General features: G+C 35.9%; 2 protein-coding genes across 2 annotated transcripts in view; one reads left to right on the top strand and one right to left on the bottom strand.

Annotated features, from left to right (window-relative positions):
• Nucleotides 1–21075, top strand: part of B3GALT1 (beta-1,3-galactosyltransferase 1) — a 582223-nt gene that overhangs the window by 195631 nt on the left and 365517 nt on the right. The window contains exon 2 of the mRNA XM_074399545.1: nucleotides 12829–12929. The gene's annotated coding sequence lies outside the window, so the exon portion shown is untranslated. The remainder of the gene's footprint in view (nucleotides 1–12828; nucleotides 12930–21075) is intronic.
• LOC101033946 (KRAB domain-containing protein 1-like) lies at nucleotides 4237–4713 on the bottom strand. The gene has a single exon (XM_003921910.4). It carries the CDS (start codon nucleotides 4661–4663, stop codon nucleotides 4280–4282), a length of 384 nt encoding a protein of 127 aa, XP_003921959.1. The 5' UTR covers nucleotides 4664–4713; the 3' UTR covers nucleotides 4237–4279.

Here is a 21075-nt window from a genome sequence, read left to right as displayed (position 1 = left end):
TAGAAGTGCATGTCTAACAAAATAATAGAGTACATTACCAATTCTGCTGTGATGGCCAATGCAGAGAAACTATTAGACCCATTTGTCAATGTATCTCAGTGTCTAACAGTTTTAAAGAATGAGTACTTGTGGAAACTATTCAACATTTTAAAGACATCATTTCTCCTCAGACACATTCCATCGAATCGTCAATTTTGAGTACATCTATTTGTCCACCCATGCTTTTCCTGTAAAGCTGATTGAAAAGAGAACAACAAAAACACATTTTGAATGCCAGGATAGAAAATACTAACGACATATGAATTGAAAGATCTATTTATTGTTTCAAACAAGATTGATATTTTGTTATATTTTGGGTATTGTGCAAGTTGGCACAGAACATTAAAGTAGAATATATACAAAATAGACCTTCAAAATACGAAAATCTGCTTTGCAATGAAATAAATTTGAGGTTGGAGATAGCAGTATTCATGCCATTATAAAAAAATTTTTTACAGTGGATACATTTAGCAGGCGTTTGCAAAGCATAGCTTTAGGAAGAGTTTATAGTATATTAATGCAAAGGGGTTGGCTTTACCCACTCTCCCTTCAGCAGTCATTCACTGATGTTGTATTACCAATCCTTTATCTTAAACACCACTACACTTCACCTTCCAACTCTTTTAGCAATTATTAAATGGGTGAGGAAATAAGAGAAAAAAACTGAAGAGGAAAGAAGAGAGTAAGATTTATTCCTAAAGAAAAAACTCCTTGTTTGCTCTGCCCTTGAAGAAGTCAGTGCCATCAATCATTAGATAGGGGGCTGGACGAGGTAATCCATAAAGTTCCTCCCAGATCTACTATGTTATGATGCTAAGTGAGAACACTAAAAGAAAGACTTACTTAAAAATAAATAAATAAATAAAAGCAAACGGCAGTGTGAAAGCAACTTTCTAAATTTTCTTCCAATATTCAAAAACAACTTTTAAAATTAAGCTTCAGCATTATAATATTTTGGATTGTATATGTTTGTATCTCAGAAATGCCGTTTAGACTTGAGACGTTGAGTAGATCTCTTCACCCTTATAAACCAAAATTTCCCACTGTGTAAAATAAGAATATTGATATTACTGTGTAGGTGGTTGAAGATTAAATGAGGTAATACAGGCAAAGGTTTAGTTTCAACAAAGTGTTCAGTAATATTAGCATTTATTATCTAGATGGGTATTCTCAGTTATTAATTTATTCAATTACTAATTCAAAAATGTGCATGTATATTTTAGGTCAAGCATTGCACTAAATGCTAGGGACCCACGAGTCACAGAACAATCTCTTCTCCTCCCTGTTAGATATCATTTAATTATTTAAGAGTGAACTGATACATGTTTGTGGAAGAGCATATATTTAGAATGTATTCACTTTTGTTTTAAAACTCTATGTGACTGAGATGAAAATGGAACAACAATCAAGTGAGTAAAACACAGCTTTCATATTTCTGCTACTAAGCACAATTCAACTCTGGTCCTTTTTTGATTGGTAGCAGAAAATTCAATCTTGCAATTTGAGGTAACTTGACTACTTCCTGTCTCAAAGTGATCCTCTTTGGGTTCAATTCAGGATATTCCACCTCTGTAATCACCCTATGGGTTTTTCTTGACTGCTGCACAGACAAACCAGTTCACTGAGACTGTAGTATTGCAATAAAGAAAGAGTTTATAATGTGACGCTAGCCACGTGGAAGAATCACTCAAATTGGTCAAAAGGCTCAGAGGTTAGAGGCTTTCAAGTAATTTTGTGGGCAGAAGACTACAGAATAGGTGCTGTTTATTGGTTGGAGAACAGTCATAGGGCTGTGAAAAATGGTCCGCTTGCTGAGTCTGCCTCTGGATGGGGCCACAGGACCGTCTGTGTCAGGGTGGGGTCAGTTGCTGGAATGCAAAAGTTTGAAAAGCATTTGGAAAGAGCAATCTTGGGTTCTACAGTGGTGATGTTAACTATAGGAGCAATTGGTGAAGTCATAAATCTTGTAACCTCTGGCTACATGACTCTTGAGCAGTAAGGGATTATAGAAACCATGCCTACATTTTAGCAGAATTCATGCCCCCCCACCAAATCTTGTAGCTTTTCATTAGTCTTACAAAGGCCATTTCAGTCCACAGACGAGGAAGTGATCAGTTTTAGGAAGAGACTGTTATCATCTTTGCTTCAAAGTTAAACTAAACTTCTCCTTCCATGTTTCGCTTGCTCCATGCCCAGGAATGAGTGAAGCCAGCAGCATGTCAGGGTAGAAGCAAAATGAGTCAGCCATGCTCGATTTCTCCCACTGTCAAAAGCTCTGCAAAGGAGGTTCACAGCTAGGGCTGCCCACTCTGCCGCTTTGTGCAGCTGTGAACTCCCATGACATCAAGCTGGAGTTAACTCTTCAGGCTTGCTGATTGGTAACTCTTAATTCCCTTTCGTTCTAAACAAACAAACAAAAACACAGGTGGGGTGGACAGTATCTTAGGCCTTTTCTTTACCCAGAACTACCTTGCTGATATTTCCACCTACTGCAGCTTAGTTAAATGAAGGCAATCAGCAAGACTATTTTCTTCTCAAGTTTCAGAGTTGACTTGGTGTGAGTCCCCAATACAAGAGTGAATAAATATTTTGGGAAGTTTCTATTACCCAGTTCCCCAGAGTTTCAACCCCAGAGTAGGTTCATGCTACACTCCTTTTGTTTTACTTTTCCTGTCTCTCCTCTGCTGTGCTGTAGAAAAACTGCTCATATGACATCACTTATCTTTTCCACCTTCACTGTGGCCTTGAACCCTTTGCTCCAAGTCCTGTAAGATTTGATTCTTGATATTTAAATCCAGGCTTTTGGAATTTTCCTTCTCTCTGGCACCTGGTACTTGCAATTCAAAACCATGGTTTTAAAGACTATTGTCTGTACTGTTGACTTACAAAGGTCAGATTAACTGCTCCAAGGCCAAAAATGTGCTTTTTTGTTCTCTCAGAATCAGCCTTGCCTTGAGGCATAGAGAAAGTCCTCTTTGCTGCTTAAATATTGTAGAAAACCATAACTAAAGTAAGTTGAAAAATTAATCACTTTATTATCAAAATACCTCACTACAGAACAAATTTACAGTGAAATAAAATGATAGCAATTTTGTATATGTATCTGTTTGCCTATCTCCATAACCTAAAATAAAAACAAAACAATAAATGTTTTAATTATTATGTAATATAACTTAAATAATGTTCTTTCATTAAAACAAGATTAATGCTAAAGTGTTTTTGCTATAATAGACTTGCACATGCTATCATTGAATTTGTTTTTCAAAATCTTTCCACACAGCCATGCTGGCTTGGTCCAATCTTAGCTATAAACATTATTGATTTATATATTGAATGCTTGTGTGCCAGGCACTAGGGATAAGTAACTGTGAAAGAATGATGGACATGTCCCTAATCTCCTACATACTGAGAATTCCTCTCTGACCAAATGAACATCATTTTTCAAGCAGTAAGCACCTCTTAAAGCTTGTCTTTCCAGGAAGTTCACAGCCAAACCTGGAATCTTCACCTGTTCTGTACAGTGGTAGGGTGAATTGTGTATTTTGTATTTCTTTCTCCATCACTAGAGAGAATACTCTGTTACGTGCCCCAAAGAGTTATTTCAGGATACACAATTTTAAGGCAGAGTTAAAAACTTAAAGGTCGACTTAAAGACAGAGTTCAAAGGCCTTTTTTTAAAAAGACAGAGATTAAAAGTCTCTTTTAAGTGAATAGTATACAGAAAAATATGTATTTTTTAAAGAAAACATACTTCCAATGTAACAGCTGCCATTTTCCCAAGATATAGTTAGTTGTGGAAGGATAGAAATGATTCTATCAGCTTAAACAGCACAAATTTTGTGTCGTCCTTTCCTCCTGCCTTCTTGCTTTAAAATAGATGCAGCATAAATACATCTCTCCTCACAGTTCTTGGCTAATAAAATTATCTCATAGTCTGACTCTAATATTACTAAACTCAGATGAATAATATATCAAAATCTGAAGAGATGAATGATGTTTTACAGCTATACAGGGGGGGCTTTCAGAGCTCCACTATGGCTGGGTTTTCGAAACAATGACATTTATTTTTGAGCTTTCATTATTTTTCTTTTCCTACATCAAAATGAATTATTTTAATAAATGAAAAACATTAAATCTACAGAAACCAGTCTACAGAAAAAGAAAATGTGCATTTAAGATCATTTAAGGTGGCTCCTACATCAACTCCTTACTTGGAAAACTGGTATTTGAATGTCAAGAACTAAGCCTTTTTCCTGTCTTCCCAGCATTGATGATTTTGAAGAAGTTTTGATTTTATTATAAGTAACATTTGTTCAGCTAAGTAAGTATATTTTCTCAGTTCCGAGTATCCTATAAAGCCTGCTCTCCAGTCCCTCCTGCTTAGGACTCCCTGTGGTTGGGTGAAACAGGGCACTTTCCCTTGCTCCAGATGAGAGACCAAAGCTGGTTTGGAAGTAGGTGGCACTTCAAAGGCCACAGCCTCATAGTTCTCCAGCATCATGTCCCTGTACAAGGCCCTCTGGTCAGGTACCATGATGGCCCATTCCTTCTTAGTGAAGTACACAGCCATGTACTCAAAAGCCACTGATTCCTGGGGCCTGGCTGTTGAGGACACAGTTGTCATCGTCTGACCTCTTTTATTCCTTTCTTGGGTAAAGGTAAAAGTCTCAGGTGCCTGGGCTCCTGATGACCTCTGCAGCTTTTCAGCAAGCAGAGATGGTGGGCGCTACTTCTCTTTATTCTTATAGTACATGATCTGATGGGAAGTAAGTATGAATTAAAAGTGATCATGAGATTAAAATAAATTAATTCTTTCAGGACACCAGTTTTATAACGTAGACGCTAAATTTTTACAAATGCAAAATGTGAAATATACATTGTCCACAATTCTCCAGACCGTTGTTTCTCAAACTTCTGCAATATATGCAGTGTCTTTAAGACAAAAACAAAAGCTAGTACAAAAATCTTTGAATCCCAGTGTTAAATCATTTTTATTATGTTGTTACTTAAAATTATGCAAACAAAACCAAGCATAAACCTGGCCAGCGTGGTAAAATCTTGACGCTACTAAAAATACAAAAATTAGCTGGGCATCGTGGTAGATAATGTGTAATCCCAACTACTAGGGAGACTGAGGCAGGAGAATCACTTGAAACTGGAGGCAAAGGTTGCAGTGAGCTGAGATTGCACCATTGTACTTCAGCCTGAGCGACAGAGCCAGACCCTGTCTAAAAAAAGCCAAGCATAGACACTCTGTCTTAAATCTCTTACAAAGCATAATTATAACACAATGTGCTATATTATGATAATTCTAGTATTTTGTGGAGCTTCTGCACAGTATCATTGTTGGCCTTTTGCTATCTCTGTTCTTTTATCATTAACACTTCTTGAGGCCAAAATGGTAGTATCTACAAACATAAACACTGGGTGCATATGGCAGTACTTGGCTAAATTATTATGGGAAATCAAAACAAATAAAAGATAATTTTCAAAAAGATCAAATTCAAGATTGTTATACAATAAAAATCTATCAAAAAATTTTTTAACTCAATTATTCACAAAGAAACCAGTAAGATGTTATCAACTGGTTTAATAAAAAATTCAAATTAATGCACATATACGGTTGTCAGGAATGTTTAAATGAATCTACAAATAGATGAAAAACTGGCTTCCCATAGGTTGCAGTGGAGAGAAAAATCAGTTGTCCCTCAACCAAAAGGAATTTACAAGTCTTTGGATAAGTATTATTTTAATTGCTGTCATCTATGTATAATTTATAGCTTTGTAAACTAGCTCAATCAGCCCTCCATAGAATCAGGTAACTTGGAATTGTATATTAGATAATGCCTGCTTTTACAATGAAGATACCCAGTGTTCTTTTGGTTCATTTAAAAGTCTGTCATAATTTGTTCATTCACTATGTTTAAGAGGAACAGATTCTATAGAACCTATCCATGGATCCTATGGAAATTCTGAAGCCCTCTGTCTCTATTGCAGACAACTATGCCTCTTGAATTGAGCTATCTCCCTTAAGAACTGACCTCTAGCCACACAGAGAAGCTCCATATGAGTACTGCTTATCTTTAAGAAATATGTCGCTCTTCTTTCAGATGTAAACACAAGCAACCTATTTTGATAAGTAGAATGACCTCTTCTGAGGGAATAACTATGACAACTAATCTCACATCTTCATATGTGAAAATTTTTGCCTAAGGACAGATAATTGCAATGATAAGCCACACCTTTAGTAAAAATGTAGAGTTTTTTTCTTTTTTGGGAGGGAGCAGAGTGGAGAGCAATCACCTATACCAGGTATTGTAGTAAGTACTTTATGTCAACAACAACAACAAAAAAGAGTCAAACTTAGTATTTAAAGAGGTTTATTTTGAGCCAAATGTGAGTGGCTAAGGCCCAACACAGTCTCAAGACGTACTGAGAACGTGTGCCCAAGGTGGTGGGATTACAACTTGAATTTTACGCATTTTAGTAGAACAGAAATTACAGGCAGACATCAACAATACATGTGAGTTATACATTGGTTCAATCCATAAAAGTGGGACAACTGGAAGCAGGGTCTTCTGGGTTATAGGTGGATTTGAAGATTTTCTGACTGGCAATTAGTTGAAAGAGTTAAGTTATTATTAAGGTAAGAGATTGTGGAGACCAAGGTTCTGTTATGTGGATGAAGTCTCATAAGTGGCTGCCCTTAGAGGCAATAGGTGACAAATGTTTCCTATTCAGATCTTTAAAAGATGCTACACTCTCAGCTAATCACTTCAGGATCAGAAAAAGACCTAGTAAGGGAAGGGGATTCTCTACAGAGTGTACATTTCCCTCACAAGAGACAGCCTTGCTGTGGCCATTTCACAGTATGTCAGAGAAATGTATTTCAGGGTAAAATAATTTCTTTCAGGGCCTATAGTCTGTCATGTGATGCTAGACTACAGTCAGGTTAGAATTCAGTATCTTATTGCTATAAAGAGTCTTGTTTTGTCATTCTTAAGATCATTGTTGTAACAATTGTTTCTTTTGCTGTACAGAAGCTCTGGAGTTTAATTAGATCCCATTTGTCTATTTTGGCTTTTGTTGCCGATGCTTTTGGTGTTTTAGTCATGAAGTCCTTGCCTACGCCTATGTCCTGAATGGTTTTGCCTAGGTTTTCTTCTAGGGTTTTTATGGTGTTATGTCTTATGTTTAAGTCTTTAATCCATCTGGAGTTAATTTTAGTGTAAGGTGTCAGGAAGGGGTCCAGTTTCTGCTTTCTGCACGTGGCTAGCCAGTTTTCCCAACACTATTTATTAAACAGGTGAACCGGCAACCAACAGAATGGGAAAAAATTCTCACCATCTACCCATCTGACAAAGGGCTAATATCCAGACTCTACAAAGAACTAAAACAGATTTACAAGAAAGAAACAAACAAACCCATTCAAAAGTGGGTGAAGGATATGAACAGACACACTTTTCAAAAGAAGACATATATGAGGCCAACAAACATATGAAAAAATGCTAATCATCACTGGTGATTAGAGAAATGCAAACCAAAACCACATTGAGATACCATCTAATGCTAGTTAGAATGGCGATCATTAAAAAATTTGTACACAACAGATGCTGGAGAGGATGTGGAGAAATAGGAACACTTGTACACTGTTGGTGGGAGTGTAAATTAGTTAAACCATTGTGGAAGACAGTGTGGCGATTTCTCAAGGACCTAGAAATAGAAATTTCATTTGACCCAGCAATCCCATTACTGGGTATATACCCAAAGGATTATAAATTGTTCTATTATAAAGACACATGCACATTATGTTCATTGTGGCACTGTTTACAATAGCAAAGACCTGGAACCAACCCAAATGCCCATTGGTGATAGACTGGACAAGGAAAATGTGGCACATATACACCATGGAATACTGTGCAGCCATAAAAACTGCTGAGTTTGTGTCCTTGTAGGGACATGGATGAATCTTGAAACCATCATTCTCAGCAAACTGACACAAGAACAGAAAATCAAATACTGCAGGTTTTCACTCATAGGCGGGTGTTGAACGACGGGAATACGTGGACACAGGAAGGGGAGCATCACACACTGGGGTCTGTTGGATGGGGGCTAGGGGAGAGATAGTGGGGGGTGGGGAAGTTGGAGAGGGATAACATGGGGAGAAATGCCAGATATAGGTGACGGGGAGATGGAGGCCATAAACCACATTGTCGTGTATGTACCTATGCAACAATCCTGCATGATCTGCACATGTACCCTAGAACCCAAAGTACGATTTTAAAAATCTTTATTTTAATGTTAATGCCAGTCTGTTGTGTCTGAATTCCAAAGGGAAGAGAGTATAGTAAGGCATGTTCAACTCCCACTTCCCGTCATGGCCTGAAGTACTTTTTCAGGTTTACTTTGGAATCCTCTTTGCCAAAAGGAAGGATCCATTCAGTTAGTTGGAGGGCTTATAGAAGTTTATTTTTGGTTTATGTGCATATATATTATTTAATTAAATATCAAAATATGCTATAAATGTGTACATTTTATGGATGAGAAAATTCTGCTTGAGCCACTCACATGATAAGTTTTGAAAAAAAGATTATTTGAATGAAAAACGGGACAAAATCAAGTGTGTAAGCATTTAATGAGGTCTTCTGTAACTAATAATCAGGATAGTACCTTTATTGGATTTTATGGAACAACTGGTTTGTGATCCCAAAATCAGTTGCTCAGACAATATTTATGGAACATGTCTTAGTCGTTCTTATTTCATCTGGGAAACTGAGTGTCCAGGCTACATATTTCATAATGCTATTCATATAGTTGTCATAGTACTTGACAAATGGCATTAAATTATCTTGTATGTGTTTATTTCTCCTTTTTCTTCAATGGCAAAAGCTATGAAGTTAATTTAGAGGAAGGGCCATATGTCCTTAGTACTTTGCATGAAATCTGCCACATCATAGGAGCTAAATATATGCTCTTGAATTAATCTAAACTATGCATATGCATTATAGATAATCCCCAAATTTGAACCTCTGGAAAAATTTTGTTCCCAAGTCACTAGTTCAAAGATTTTACTTCTGTTTTCAGAATGTTTCAGTGCCGTTAGTTACATTTTAGTGTCAATAGATGAATTAAGTTATAGTTGCTTAAAATTTGTTTTCAGGACAGAGAGATTATCATTGGATGTAAGCCCTGCAGACTGAAGGTTATGGTATCTTTGGGACTTACTGGAGAAGAAAACCATGACCATGAAAAACCATTAGAAATCATCTAGAATTCTCTACCACAGTTATGTATTCAATGGCTTGAGATTTGAGAAAGTCTTAAGTGCAAATATGTATAAGATTCTTTATATCTCATAAACTCAATATCATGTTTCCTTTAAAGTGCCATATTTATGAGAAGGCAAATATAAAAGAAGGACCAGGAAACACAGAGAACTGATACTCACGTTGGCCACAAGAAAGAATAGAAACCAAAAATATTAAAGTGAGATTGGGAGAGTAGACATTGGAGAAGTAGAAGGAAAAATTACACAAGGATGTCAGGAAAATGTTCTATTACGTTAACTCCTTTAATTACCAACCATTTGGCCGTAGAACAAAAAAATATGAGACTTAAAAATTTATATTTTGTTACAATATGTACTTTTTAATAGTATTAAATATGTGGAATGCTTACAAACTGGAACTCTAATTCTTCATCAGCAATAGAGGATTTCTTTTGAATTTATCACTGACCAGAGTGAGAAAGTAAGGAAACTGTCATTGTAGAGTTAGGATTAAAGTCTGACCATGTTTTCTGAGGATGTAAAATGGCTCACTTATTTGAAGTAATTGTTTCAAGTCCCACTTACTTTAGAGTTCAGAAGGCCATTTTTTTTTCCTGCCAGTAGAATGTAGCCCAAAGCCTCAGTTGTCTGGTGAGAGACTGGGAAGGTAACGTTGTGCATGTTTTGTTGATTAAATAAAAAAACATTCAACATCCTTTATGGCATTGGTTTAAAGTAAGCTTCTCATTCCAAAGCATATTTTTGAACTACCCACTGTTATTAACATGTTTCTTTTTCTTCTTTAACAGATGTTGGTTTTCTTCTAGACAGTTTCACAAAATAACAATAGGTTAGCCTTCCTTAGAAGGCTTCAAAGTCCAGTAACTCTGTTATATGGTTCACGTTTTATTTATTTTTGTCATTTTAATTATATTCTTTCATCTGTTTAGTCTTATAAATGACTCTGTTCATTTTGGAAAGATTTTGAGCAAATAGGTTAGAAAACCAATAAACGAGGATTTTTAATACTAGTTAAGCTATAAAATATTTTCACGTGCTTTAAAAATGGAATTACCCACAGAAGGACTTCATTTTAAAATGTGAGTTTCATGGGAGTGGGGGGGATACATGTTTCTGAAAGCATTTTATATTGGAAAACGGGTCTATTCGTGGTTATACTTTGTATATCAAATACTGCACCTGTCAAAAGCTTGGATTTATCATGAGTATGCATAATGGTTGCTGTTGGGAAAGCCTGCAAATCCCCCATTGGCAGCAGAATTACCAGAAGTAGATGCACCTGTCTGCCCAGCTGGGACTTGCTCATGGAAAAGAAGGTCATTTAACACCATGTTATTCCTGTGGACAGCTGTATATGTAAAATGCTGGAGGACATAGATGACCTAAATTCTGTTAAAAAAAAAAAAAAAGGTCTTCAATGGCCAAACAAAATTTGAAAGTATTTTGATGTTTTGATTCATTAGATTTAGGCATATATAGGCTTGATTTAATAGAAAAACATTATTTGGTTTGCTTTGGGCTAAGCAGTCTTTTAGCTTTTAATGACTCAGCAAACACCAATATTTTCGGTGCATTTTGGCTTAGGGTTTAGTCTAAAGTAGTTCATTCTGTTTTGATGCAGCTCTTGGTTAAAACATAGGCCTTCGTTCAATGCTACAGTGATAATTTTCTGTTTTTGTCTATTTTAATTGTCTGTTTTCCCCAACAGACTTTAATGTCTATAAGAATAAAAGCAATGTCTATTTTGCTAACCATTATTTTTTTTTCTAGCACAATGCCATTGTATTAATTGTGGGTATATTTGTGCTTAGTAAATCTTTCTTAAGTGGATAAATGAACAAAGGACTGAAGAATTGGTTTTAACTGTACAGTTCATCTTAAAGACTTCCTAATTCAAAATTATACCAAAACTTGAGGAACCTCAGTCCTATTGTTTATCTCTTTGATTTTTTAATTTAAGTACAAGTTAGTTACAATAAAGTGTACAGATTTTAAGGTCACAGTTCCATGAGTTTTGTCAAGTGTATGCACCTATGTAATCATTATCCAATCAAGATAGAGAATTTTTTCATTACTCAAGAAAGTTCCCCCTTGCTACATTTCTGTAAATTCCTCACAGCCAATATTTTGATTATCATTATAGCTTAGTTTTGCCTTTTCTAGAACTTCATGTAAATGTAACTATGTAGTATGCACTTTTTTGTGTCAGGCTTATTTCATGCAACTATAAGGTTTTTAGATTTATCAATTTTTTTATAGATATTTAATTGATTTAATGAGAATCAGGAAATTACCCATTTTAAAAATAAAATTAATAATAAAAGACTGTGATATTACAAAAGAAATGTACTTTGTCCCTGTTTGGAAGATTTATTGATGACATTTTCCCCAATCTACAACTATACTTTTAAGAATTCTGAAAATAGCAGAATGATTGTTAGAGTTCAGAGGTGCCATCAAACTAATGTCATTGTACTATGAACCTCCAAAGACAGATCATTTGATGAGCCAGGCAGATCAATAGGGGCACATTTTAGAGCAGATAACTCAGCCTGGGTTTTCTGACTTCTCCATTTTATACATCACTACACCATTGGCATCCTTTTCCCACAACTTCTGTAGATAATGACCTATGTGTAACAGTTTTTAAAGGTTAAGGAAAGATTCCAAAATTAGATATTCCATTGAAAGACTTCTTTAAAATAGATTTTCAGTAATAGATAACTGGGGTGTAGAGGTGTTTGGGTTGAATTGCAAAGGGGTTTACAAAGAAACATAGTTTGCAGGCAGTGGAAAGAGGCTTGCCAAGTAAAGCCTGTAAAAAATGCATTCATTGAATTAGAACAGTCTGTGATCAACTGCCAAAGCCAGCTTATTTTTCTTGCGAGTTCCAGAAAAGAATGCCTGAGACTTTGTGTTGATGGAAGGCTATCTTATAGAACATGCTGGCATAGCACACTTTTTCACTGGCTCAGGTCAGTATTATTATAGACTTGATGGGGTACTTCGGGCTTTGGTAGGGATTTTTACATCAGAAAGAATTAGGCATAGGAGATTAGGAACCAAAATGTATTAGTTTATCATAGCAGAGTAAAGCAACAAGACAGTCTTAAGGAAGCCACAGACAAGACTGTTGAGAACTAACAGTATTCTACTTCTCTTGTGGAAACACTTGCTGTTATAAGTGAGACCACAGAATAAAATTAATGTCTAGGGAAAGTAAGCAAATAATTGAAAAATTGTTAAAATGACTTTATATCCAGTAAAGATATCATTTATTCAAAGATGGATAAGGAGGAAATTATAATGACACAAAGGAAGAAAATTTCTTTTTAAATTAAGTGTTCTTCAAGTGCTAATTGTTTTGTGCAGAACAATTTGCTATAAGATACGTGGAAATTTTAGGAAATTGTAAAAAGAATCTCCACAACTTGAAACAAAATGCTAATGTCAGCTGAAATACTTCCAAGGGTACTCATATGTTTTTTTTTTCCTCTTAGATCCATTAAAGACGCTTCAAGAGCTGCTCGATCCAGGAATGGAGAGATTTTGTGAAGACACGGATGCTCCCTAAAATGAGTGCAGAAGTTTCCATCATAGGGTAACAACCGATTCCTATTTTTGGTTTGATAGTCTTTGAATATTTACAAAACTGTGATATAAAAATAGGTACTATTATCCAAAATGTTAAGTATGCTCTGAATTTGCTTATAGCTTTGTAGTACTTCATGCTTTATATCTTTCATGTGAAATACAGTTTGAAAAAAATCCTCAGCAAATATTATCCTCACTTTTGGAGTAGAATGATATGTAGAAACAAGGGTAATTGCAAAGCATCAGTCTGAGCACTTTGGAATAGAGGCACCATTAGCAGAGATTGCAAAGTGTTTTGTCAGCCTTCTTGCCATGGCATGCATAGAAAATGATAATATTCCTAGGTTACACTGAGGGGCTGCTCACAAGCAGAAATGGCTGGCCCTGCTGAGCAGCTCCAGGGCTGAAGCCATAGCATCTTATTAGCACATCTGTATACCATTGCGTTGGGGAACTGTGCTGTTGAGCAATAGAACCTTTCCTTTTCAAAAACCCTACAGTGTCTGCTGCTTTTTATGCATGTCTATTATTGGAATCTGGACTTAGAGGAGTTTTTCTTAGGGAAAAAAATAAGACATTGGGTTCTAGATTTTCATTGGAAGTTAATTTTACCTAAAGAATGACCATTATTCCTGATCTTGTGTCAAGAAACTTAAACTTGGAATCTTTTCCTTTTTCCTCTCCTTTAACAAAATGATAAAGATGCTTAGAGAACCTAGAGGCACATCTCAATTCTGGCAGGATCACTTCTTTTCTTAGGATTTTGGAGAAATTTATACAAGACAAAATTGTGCCCCCAGGGTAATGAGTACTCGCCATAATCTGAGATCGGTATGTACTTTTAGGCCTTACCTTAATATTTGGTCTAGCCTGGGTAAGTCCTGATTCTGTTGTCTTAGCAGTCATTCAGAAAATGTTTAAGTGTTCAGCAGATTCTGGGCCTGACTCAAAGCTAGACTGAATATTGAAGAATGGTAGTTTTCAGGCTAATGGGGCCTGAGCACTCTGTAGTATTTCTTCTGTGCCTTATGCCAGTATCATCACAGGTACCACCCAGCAGTAAGAAGTAATAACTGGGAAACCAGGAGTATCACCGTGAAAGACTGTAGTAAAATGTTCTGCAGTCACAGTTCTAGTTGTCTCATCTGACCAGAATTATAGTCTTTATTTGGTTTCGTTTAATTTTAACCACTTCTGTGTCTTTGGTTTTCTTTTTGCCTTTTTTTTTTTCATTAACAGACTTTGAGTAGCTTTATGTTTATAGAAAAAAATTATTTGGAAAGTACAGAGAGCTTCTACATAATCTTATCTCTGAACCCATGCTCAGTTTTCCCTATTATTAATGTCTTGTATTAACATGGTACATTCGTCACAAGTGATGACTCAATATTGATAGAGCCTTATAAACTTAAGTCTGTAGTTGTATAAGGGTTCATTCAGTCTTTGTGTTGGATATTTTATGGGTTTTGACACACATACAATGACAAATTTCCATCACTGCTCTATCGCGCACAATAGCTTTGCTGCTCTAAAAGTCCCCCCTCTTCCTCCTATTTACTCTTTTCTCCCTCCACTGAAACTGGCAATCTCTGATCTTTTTACTGCGTCCATAGTTTGACCTTTTCCAGGATAACATATAGTTGGAATCAGGCAGTATGTAGCCTTTTCAGATTGGCTTCTTTTACTTAGCAATATGCTTTTAAGGTTCATCCATGCTTTTCTGTGGCTTAATGCCTCATTTCTTTTTATCACTGAACATTTCATTGGATGGATGTCTCATAGTTTACCCATTCACCTAATGAATGATACCTTGATTGTTCCAATTGGGAATTACTTTTTAAAGTCACTGTAAATATTTGTTTGCAGATTTTTGTGTGGACAGAAGTTTTCAGCTCATTTAGATGTATACAAAGCAGTATTATGACTGGATCAAGTGGTAAGAAAGTGTAGTTTAATAAGGAACTGCCAAACTATTTCAAAGTAGCTGTAACTTTTTGCATTCCCACTGGCACTGAAAGGACCTTCCTGTTGCTTCACATTTTCACAAGCATTTGGTGTTGCCAATGCTTTGAGTTTTAGCAAGTCTAATAAGTATGTTGTGGTTTTTCATTGTCTCATGTTCTAACATAATAAACTATAAAGAGAAAAATACTCTGAATTCTTAACTGCTGTGAATTTGTTCAGTATTCACCTTGTAATAACAGGGATCAAGAATCTGAGGTTTTCCCTGACAGCACCAAGATTAGTGTGTGTTGTATCCAACTGTGTGTGTGTGTGTGTGCATGTGTGTGTGTGTGTGTGTGTGTGTGTGTGTGTTATAAAATACTTTCTATAACAGTATTCTCTGTTATAAAAAGAGGTCATAATAGGTGAAGACTCTTCTAATAATACACCATTGAAATAAAAATATGCAGAAGATATAAAAGATTCTGCCTTGTTTAAATATGCGTATTCTATAGATCTTGATATTAAAATAGGCCGTGTTTGATGCTGTTCAAAGTTAGCTTTCTGGCATGAACTACAGTGTTATATATGAGCCACATCAAATTAGGTAGTCTCAATTTTTGTATTCAGTTAAATTTGGCCATGCAGGTAGAGTCATGAAAAGAGATTCTTCATGATCCTTTCACATTATAGTTCTTTTTCTGTATGTTTGATGCATGCTTTAGATTTGATTATATTATTTTGTAAACCTTTCTGATGATACCAACTTCCCTAGTAGAGGGTTACTTTCCCTAGTGTAAGGACCTCTCCTCTAATATTTCTATCTTCAAATATATCACAATGCCTGCACATTTATTTTGTGAATATAGACAAAGCCCTACATCAATTACAGTAGAAATATTTTAACAAAGTTCCAAAGATACCAGATAAGCTTTATAATTTAAGAAAAAAATAGGTAAACCATTTCAAGCCATGCAAGTAATTTTGTGTAGTGATCAAAACTAACTTAACAGAGTATGGATCTCGTCAAAAATGAAACAACTAATATTCTTACGCAGTTTTATTTGCAAAATAGAGTCTCAACAATGACAGAAATGCAAAGATAAAATAGACATGTTCTCTACTTTCTACAAAAGATGAACTCCAGTGCAGGAGGGTTGGGTGGAGAAAAAAGTAGGATGATAAGACATGTGTTGCCGTAGTACCTTAAATCTATGCTGCAGATTTACTAACTCTGCATGTCAAATTTGCAGCATAGTATATAGAATGCTGGATTTTCAAACATTAGTATACAGAAGAGTTTCTTTGGGTTCTTGTTTAAATTTTATTTTTCTAGACTTCACAACTAAATATCTGATTAATTTTGTAGTCATGATTCTCCACTTTTATCAAGTCCCTCATGTTGTTGTATTATTGGTGAGCAGTAGACTACACTTTAAGAAACTGATATATACCAGTTACAATTGTTATCCCTTTAGTGTGGTTTATGTTAGGAAATAGTCCTAAGACTGAAGTAATAGGGAGATCATACCTAAATATAGGAACCAAGAGAATATGCCAACAGGATTGAGTAACTTTATGGATTATGATAGTGATATACTTGATTGCAGATTGTCCTAAGAGTCTGAAAATTAGAAAACAAACTCGTTGGAGAGACTAGCAAAAAATTGTGTCTCAGATTACAGCATTTAAAAAACGAATGAAGTGTATATTTCTAAAATAGAATAAATATTTAATAAATAGATCAAATGCAAAACAATTACATTTATATTCAATGAATTGTTTATGTAAAAGATATCAATTATGATACTGATATTCTAAAGATAAAGATCTAAGAAGTCCAAAATAGGGAAATGATGAAGTAAGTTAGTGCCCCCATTCCAAAGGAATGTTATTTTCACTGTTTTAAAATATGACAACATGTAAGAAGAATCTAAAATAAACTTATGTCAAAGAAAAATGAGAATCTAACTGTGTGTTTGATATGCTTATATCTACATTAAATAGCATATATGCTGAAATTTCAGGTATGTCTAATTCTAAAATTTTTCTAGTTATTTTATGATACTTACAAAATCAAATGTTAGATTTTAAAATCTATGACACAAATTAATAATCACAAGCTTTATTCATAAATTTTTAATTTTAAAGTAAATTTTTAAGCGAAATGGTGTTTTGAGATTTTTTTTACTTAATGAGCCTATGATAAACTCTAAAGCAGTGATACCCATATCTGGCAAATTATCAGAATCATTTGGGAGACATTTTGAAAATGTAATTTTTTTTTTTGAGATAGAGTCTCACATTCTGTCGCCCAGCCTGGAATACAGTGGTATGATCTTGGCTCACTGCAACCTCTGCTTTCTGGGTTCATGCACTTCTCCTGCCTCAGCCTCCCAAGTAGCTGGGACTACATGTATGCACCGCTATACACAGCTAATTTTTGTGCTTTTTTTTTTTTTTTTTTTTAGAGATGGGATTTCACCATGTTGGTCAGGCTAGTCTCGACCCCCTGACCTTCTGATCCACCTACCTCAGCCTCCCAAATTGCTGAGATTACAGGCATGAGCCACCACACCCGACCTCCAAAAACAAATTTCTTAAAAACTGGACAAGTAATTCAGTTTCTGCAGAACTGACTTGGGGCCCTAAAATCTGAATTTTTTTAATGTTGTGCCATTGTCTTTACTGATAAGGGATGGATGACAGCCGCTGTTATAGGTAGACAATTTCTGTGTTCAGGACTTTCTGTAAGTTATATATATATGATAAAAACAAAGACAGGGTAAAATGATGTCAAATTCTAGACTGTTTAATGTTTATAACACAGTAAATATAGCAGAAATTCAGAGTAGGGAAACCATAATTAGGATTACTTGGGAGGGCCTTCTAGAACAGTAATCTCATAAGCATTGGTAGCAGAGCTAGGAATGCAGAAACCAAAAGCTTCATCATCATTTAACAACCTGGGTGGGAAGTGATGAGAAAGTGAAACTTTGAAACACTTAGAGATGGCAGTGAAGAAGTGCTGCTATTTTGCTTGTTTTGCCAGATTTCTTACCAATCAAAAGTATAGCCATATACCCCTTTCCCAGAGACCCAGATCCCTTCCCAGGCTTTTCCTTCCAGGTTTTATCCTAGCTTTTCGGCGAGGGATGCCGTCAGGGAAAAGATGTTGCTCAGAATTTTGGGTTGAGAGGGCCTATGTAGGCCATAAACCAGTGTTTCTTATGGTGAAGGGAAAGAAGGTGAGGAAAGGCATCTGAGAATATTTGTAGAAGACAAAACATTTATTATTAATGTTTATTAAAAGGAATTGTGGCTCTTAAAAGGCATAGAATCAATTGCAGACCAACTTGAACTTGAACCTTTAAATACAGGTACAATTTGCTTTTCCAGAACATGAAAGTAGAAGGAAGAGACATTTCAGTGATGGGACCACATGCACCTGAGTCAGTCAGCCAAGTGTCTTTCTTCTGTGGTCTCGATTACTTTTTTAGTACAAATGTTGTTTAAGCTTTTATTTTTCCAGTTCATTTGCCTAAACTGACAATAAATTATTTTTATCACACATAGGACCTAGGACTATTCCTTAAATGAAAAAGTCAATACCAGCTTGGCTAAAGTTGATTGAGGAGTGGGTGCCCATGAGGCTGGATGTGATTTGTAGTCATATTGAGCAGAGCCTTAAGTTCCAGAAAAGGGAATTTTGACTTGGCCTTGCAATGAATGTTTCTGAGAAGGTTAATAAGAAGATAAATTTGGGTTTTGAAGAAGAAAATCAGCCAACAGTAAAGGAGATGGATTAAAGAGTGGGGTAGAAAGAAATGTAATTAGCATACTAATTGGCTAATTGCCATGAGAAGAAACTTAGACTAGGCTGTTGGCAGTGAAAAGAGAAAGAAGGTAGTGGATATTATAAAGAAGTTTTTAAACTCAATTATGGTAATAGCCATTGATCACCTTCAAAGTGCCAGTCACTGTTCTACACCAGTGAACAAAATAAAGCATATTCTATCAGGATGTTATGGACTAAATTTTTATATCCCCCTCAGAATTCCTGTGTTGAAATCCTAACTCTCAGTGTGATGATATTAGGAGATGAAGCCTTTGGGAGCTAATGAAGTCCTGAAGGTAGAGCCTTCAGGAATGGGATTAGTGCCTTTACAAGAAGAGGCTAAAGAGCTAGTTCCCTCTCTTTCTACCACGTGGCAATGAAACATTGATGCTCTGTAACCCTGACAAAGGCTCTCACCAGAACCCAACCATGCTGGCACCCCCATTTCAAACATCCAGCCTCCAGGACTGTAAGAAGTACATTTCTGTTGCTTATGATATTTTAATGATATTTTGTTATAATGGCCTGAACTAAGAAAAGAGTAAACAAAGAGAGTGATATCTAATAAAGAGAATTTAAAATGTATAATGTGAATTTAGAAATGTTGAACAAAAATATGAAGTGAGCAAAGGAAAGGAAATGATGGGGGATGGGCAACAGTTAAAATATATGTTGGTTAGAAGAGGCCTCATTAAATAGGAAGTATCTGAGCAAATATTTGAAAAAAGTGAGAGTGAGTTAGTACCCTAAGGGAAAGTGTTCCAGAGAGAAGGAAAAGGAAGTGCTGAAACTCCAAAGTAGGGGTATGCCAAGTGTGTCCCAGCAAAATCCACATTTTGAATTTAAAATCAATCTTTAGGCAAGATACTCAGTTGTACCAATCACCAACTACTAAAATAGAGTATTTTTCCCTGGGAAAGGATATTCCTTCTTAGAATTTCTGCTTCAGGCTAGATTGAATTGGGATGAAAGCGATAAAAAGAAGAGTTAATTAAGGAGTAAACCTTGGGCCATGCCCATAGTTAAAGAAAGTGAGAGAGATTGGAGAAGTAAGATAAAACAGGATTGTGCCTGTCCTTGAAACTGCATGAAGAGGGCTTGGCTAAGAAAAGGAGACTCTGAGGTGACAAATGCAACAAAAGATGAGGAAAAAGAAAGACTGGAGAAACAAGAACCCCTGGGGTGTTATAGAGGCCATTGATGACCTCAGAGAGAGTAGTTTCAGTTGATGGAGAGCACAGGCTTCCCAAGTACTCAACAGCTCATGTTTTCTGTACTAGATATAGAGAAAAATCTGTGCTTTTAAGCGTTAGTATTACACTAGCCAAAGAGTATATGAGTTTTCAGCTGCCTGTTAAATATATTTTAACAATGTTCTTAAATCTGTCTCGGTTAAAATAAAAGAAGTGCAGACAAATTTGAAAGACTAAAGTTAAATGTGTTAGGCTTCAAACTTAAGGTGTGTGCAACTTCTGCTCCCTTTTGCTCTTACCATCTGCCTTAATTTTATAGCAAAGCCGTGTATTGGCATGCTGAAGAACTGAGGTCTGTACGTGCTTTGTCAGAGTCACGTATTGTGCTATTGCTCAATTTAGAGAAAATTTCCGGCCTGAAATACGGCTTTTGTCAGGTCATCACCATAGCTTGTGTTTTATTAATGTATCAAGGCTTTCTATAGGACACGTTGATTTTTTTTCACTTGAAAAACTGGAAGAAACACTTTATTTATTTATTTATTTATTTATTTATTATTGTAATTTAGGTTCTGAGGTACATGTGCAGATCATGCAGAATTGTTGCATAGGTACATACATGGCAATGTGGTTTGCTGCCTCCATCCCCACTCCATGGGCATTTCTCCCCATTTTATCCCTCCCCAACCTTCCCACTTCCTGCTGTCCACCCCAGCCCCCACAACATACCCCGGTGTGTGATGCTCCCCTCCCTGCGTTCATGTGTTCTCATTGTTCAACACCTGCCTGTGAGTGAGAACATGAGGTATTTGATTTTCTGTTCTTGTGTCAGTTTGCTGAGAATGATGGTTTCCAGATCCGTCCATTTCCCTAAAAGGACACAAATTCGTCATTTTTTATGGCTGCATAGTATTCCATGGTGTATATGTGCCACATTTTCCTTGTCCAGTCTGTCACCAGTGGGCATTCTGGTTGGCTCCAGGTCTTTGCTATTGTAAACAGTGCCACAATGAACATACATCTGCATGTGTCTTTATAATAGAACAATTTATAATCCTTTGGGTATATATCCAGTAATGGGATTACTGGGTCAAATTGAATTTCTATCTCTAGGTTCTTGAGAAATCACCACATTGTCTTCCACAATGATTGAACTAATTTACACTCCCAACAGTGTA

Source organism: Saimiri boliviensis, chromosome 5, assembly GCF_048565385.1.
Source record: "Saimiri boliviensis isolate mSaiBol1 chromosome 5, mSaiBol1.pri, whole genome shotgun sequence".
NCBI classification, from domain to species: Eukaryota; Metazoa; Chordata; class Mammalia; order Primates; family Cebidae; genus Saimiri; species Saimiri boliviensis.
The sequence above is the reverse complement of the archived record's forward strand: the minus strand, read 5'-3'. Positions and strand labels throughout refer to the sequence as shown.

Excerpts from the sequence above, each read along its gene's own strand:
- LOC101033946 (XM_003921910.4), bottom strand. The coding sequence starts at position 4,663 with ATGACAACTGTGTCCTCAACAGCCAGGCCCCAGGAATCAGTGGCTTTT.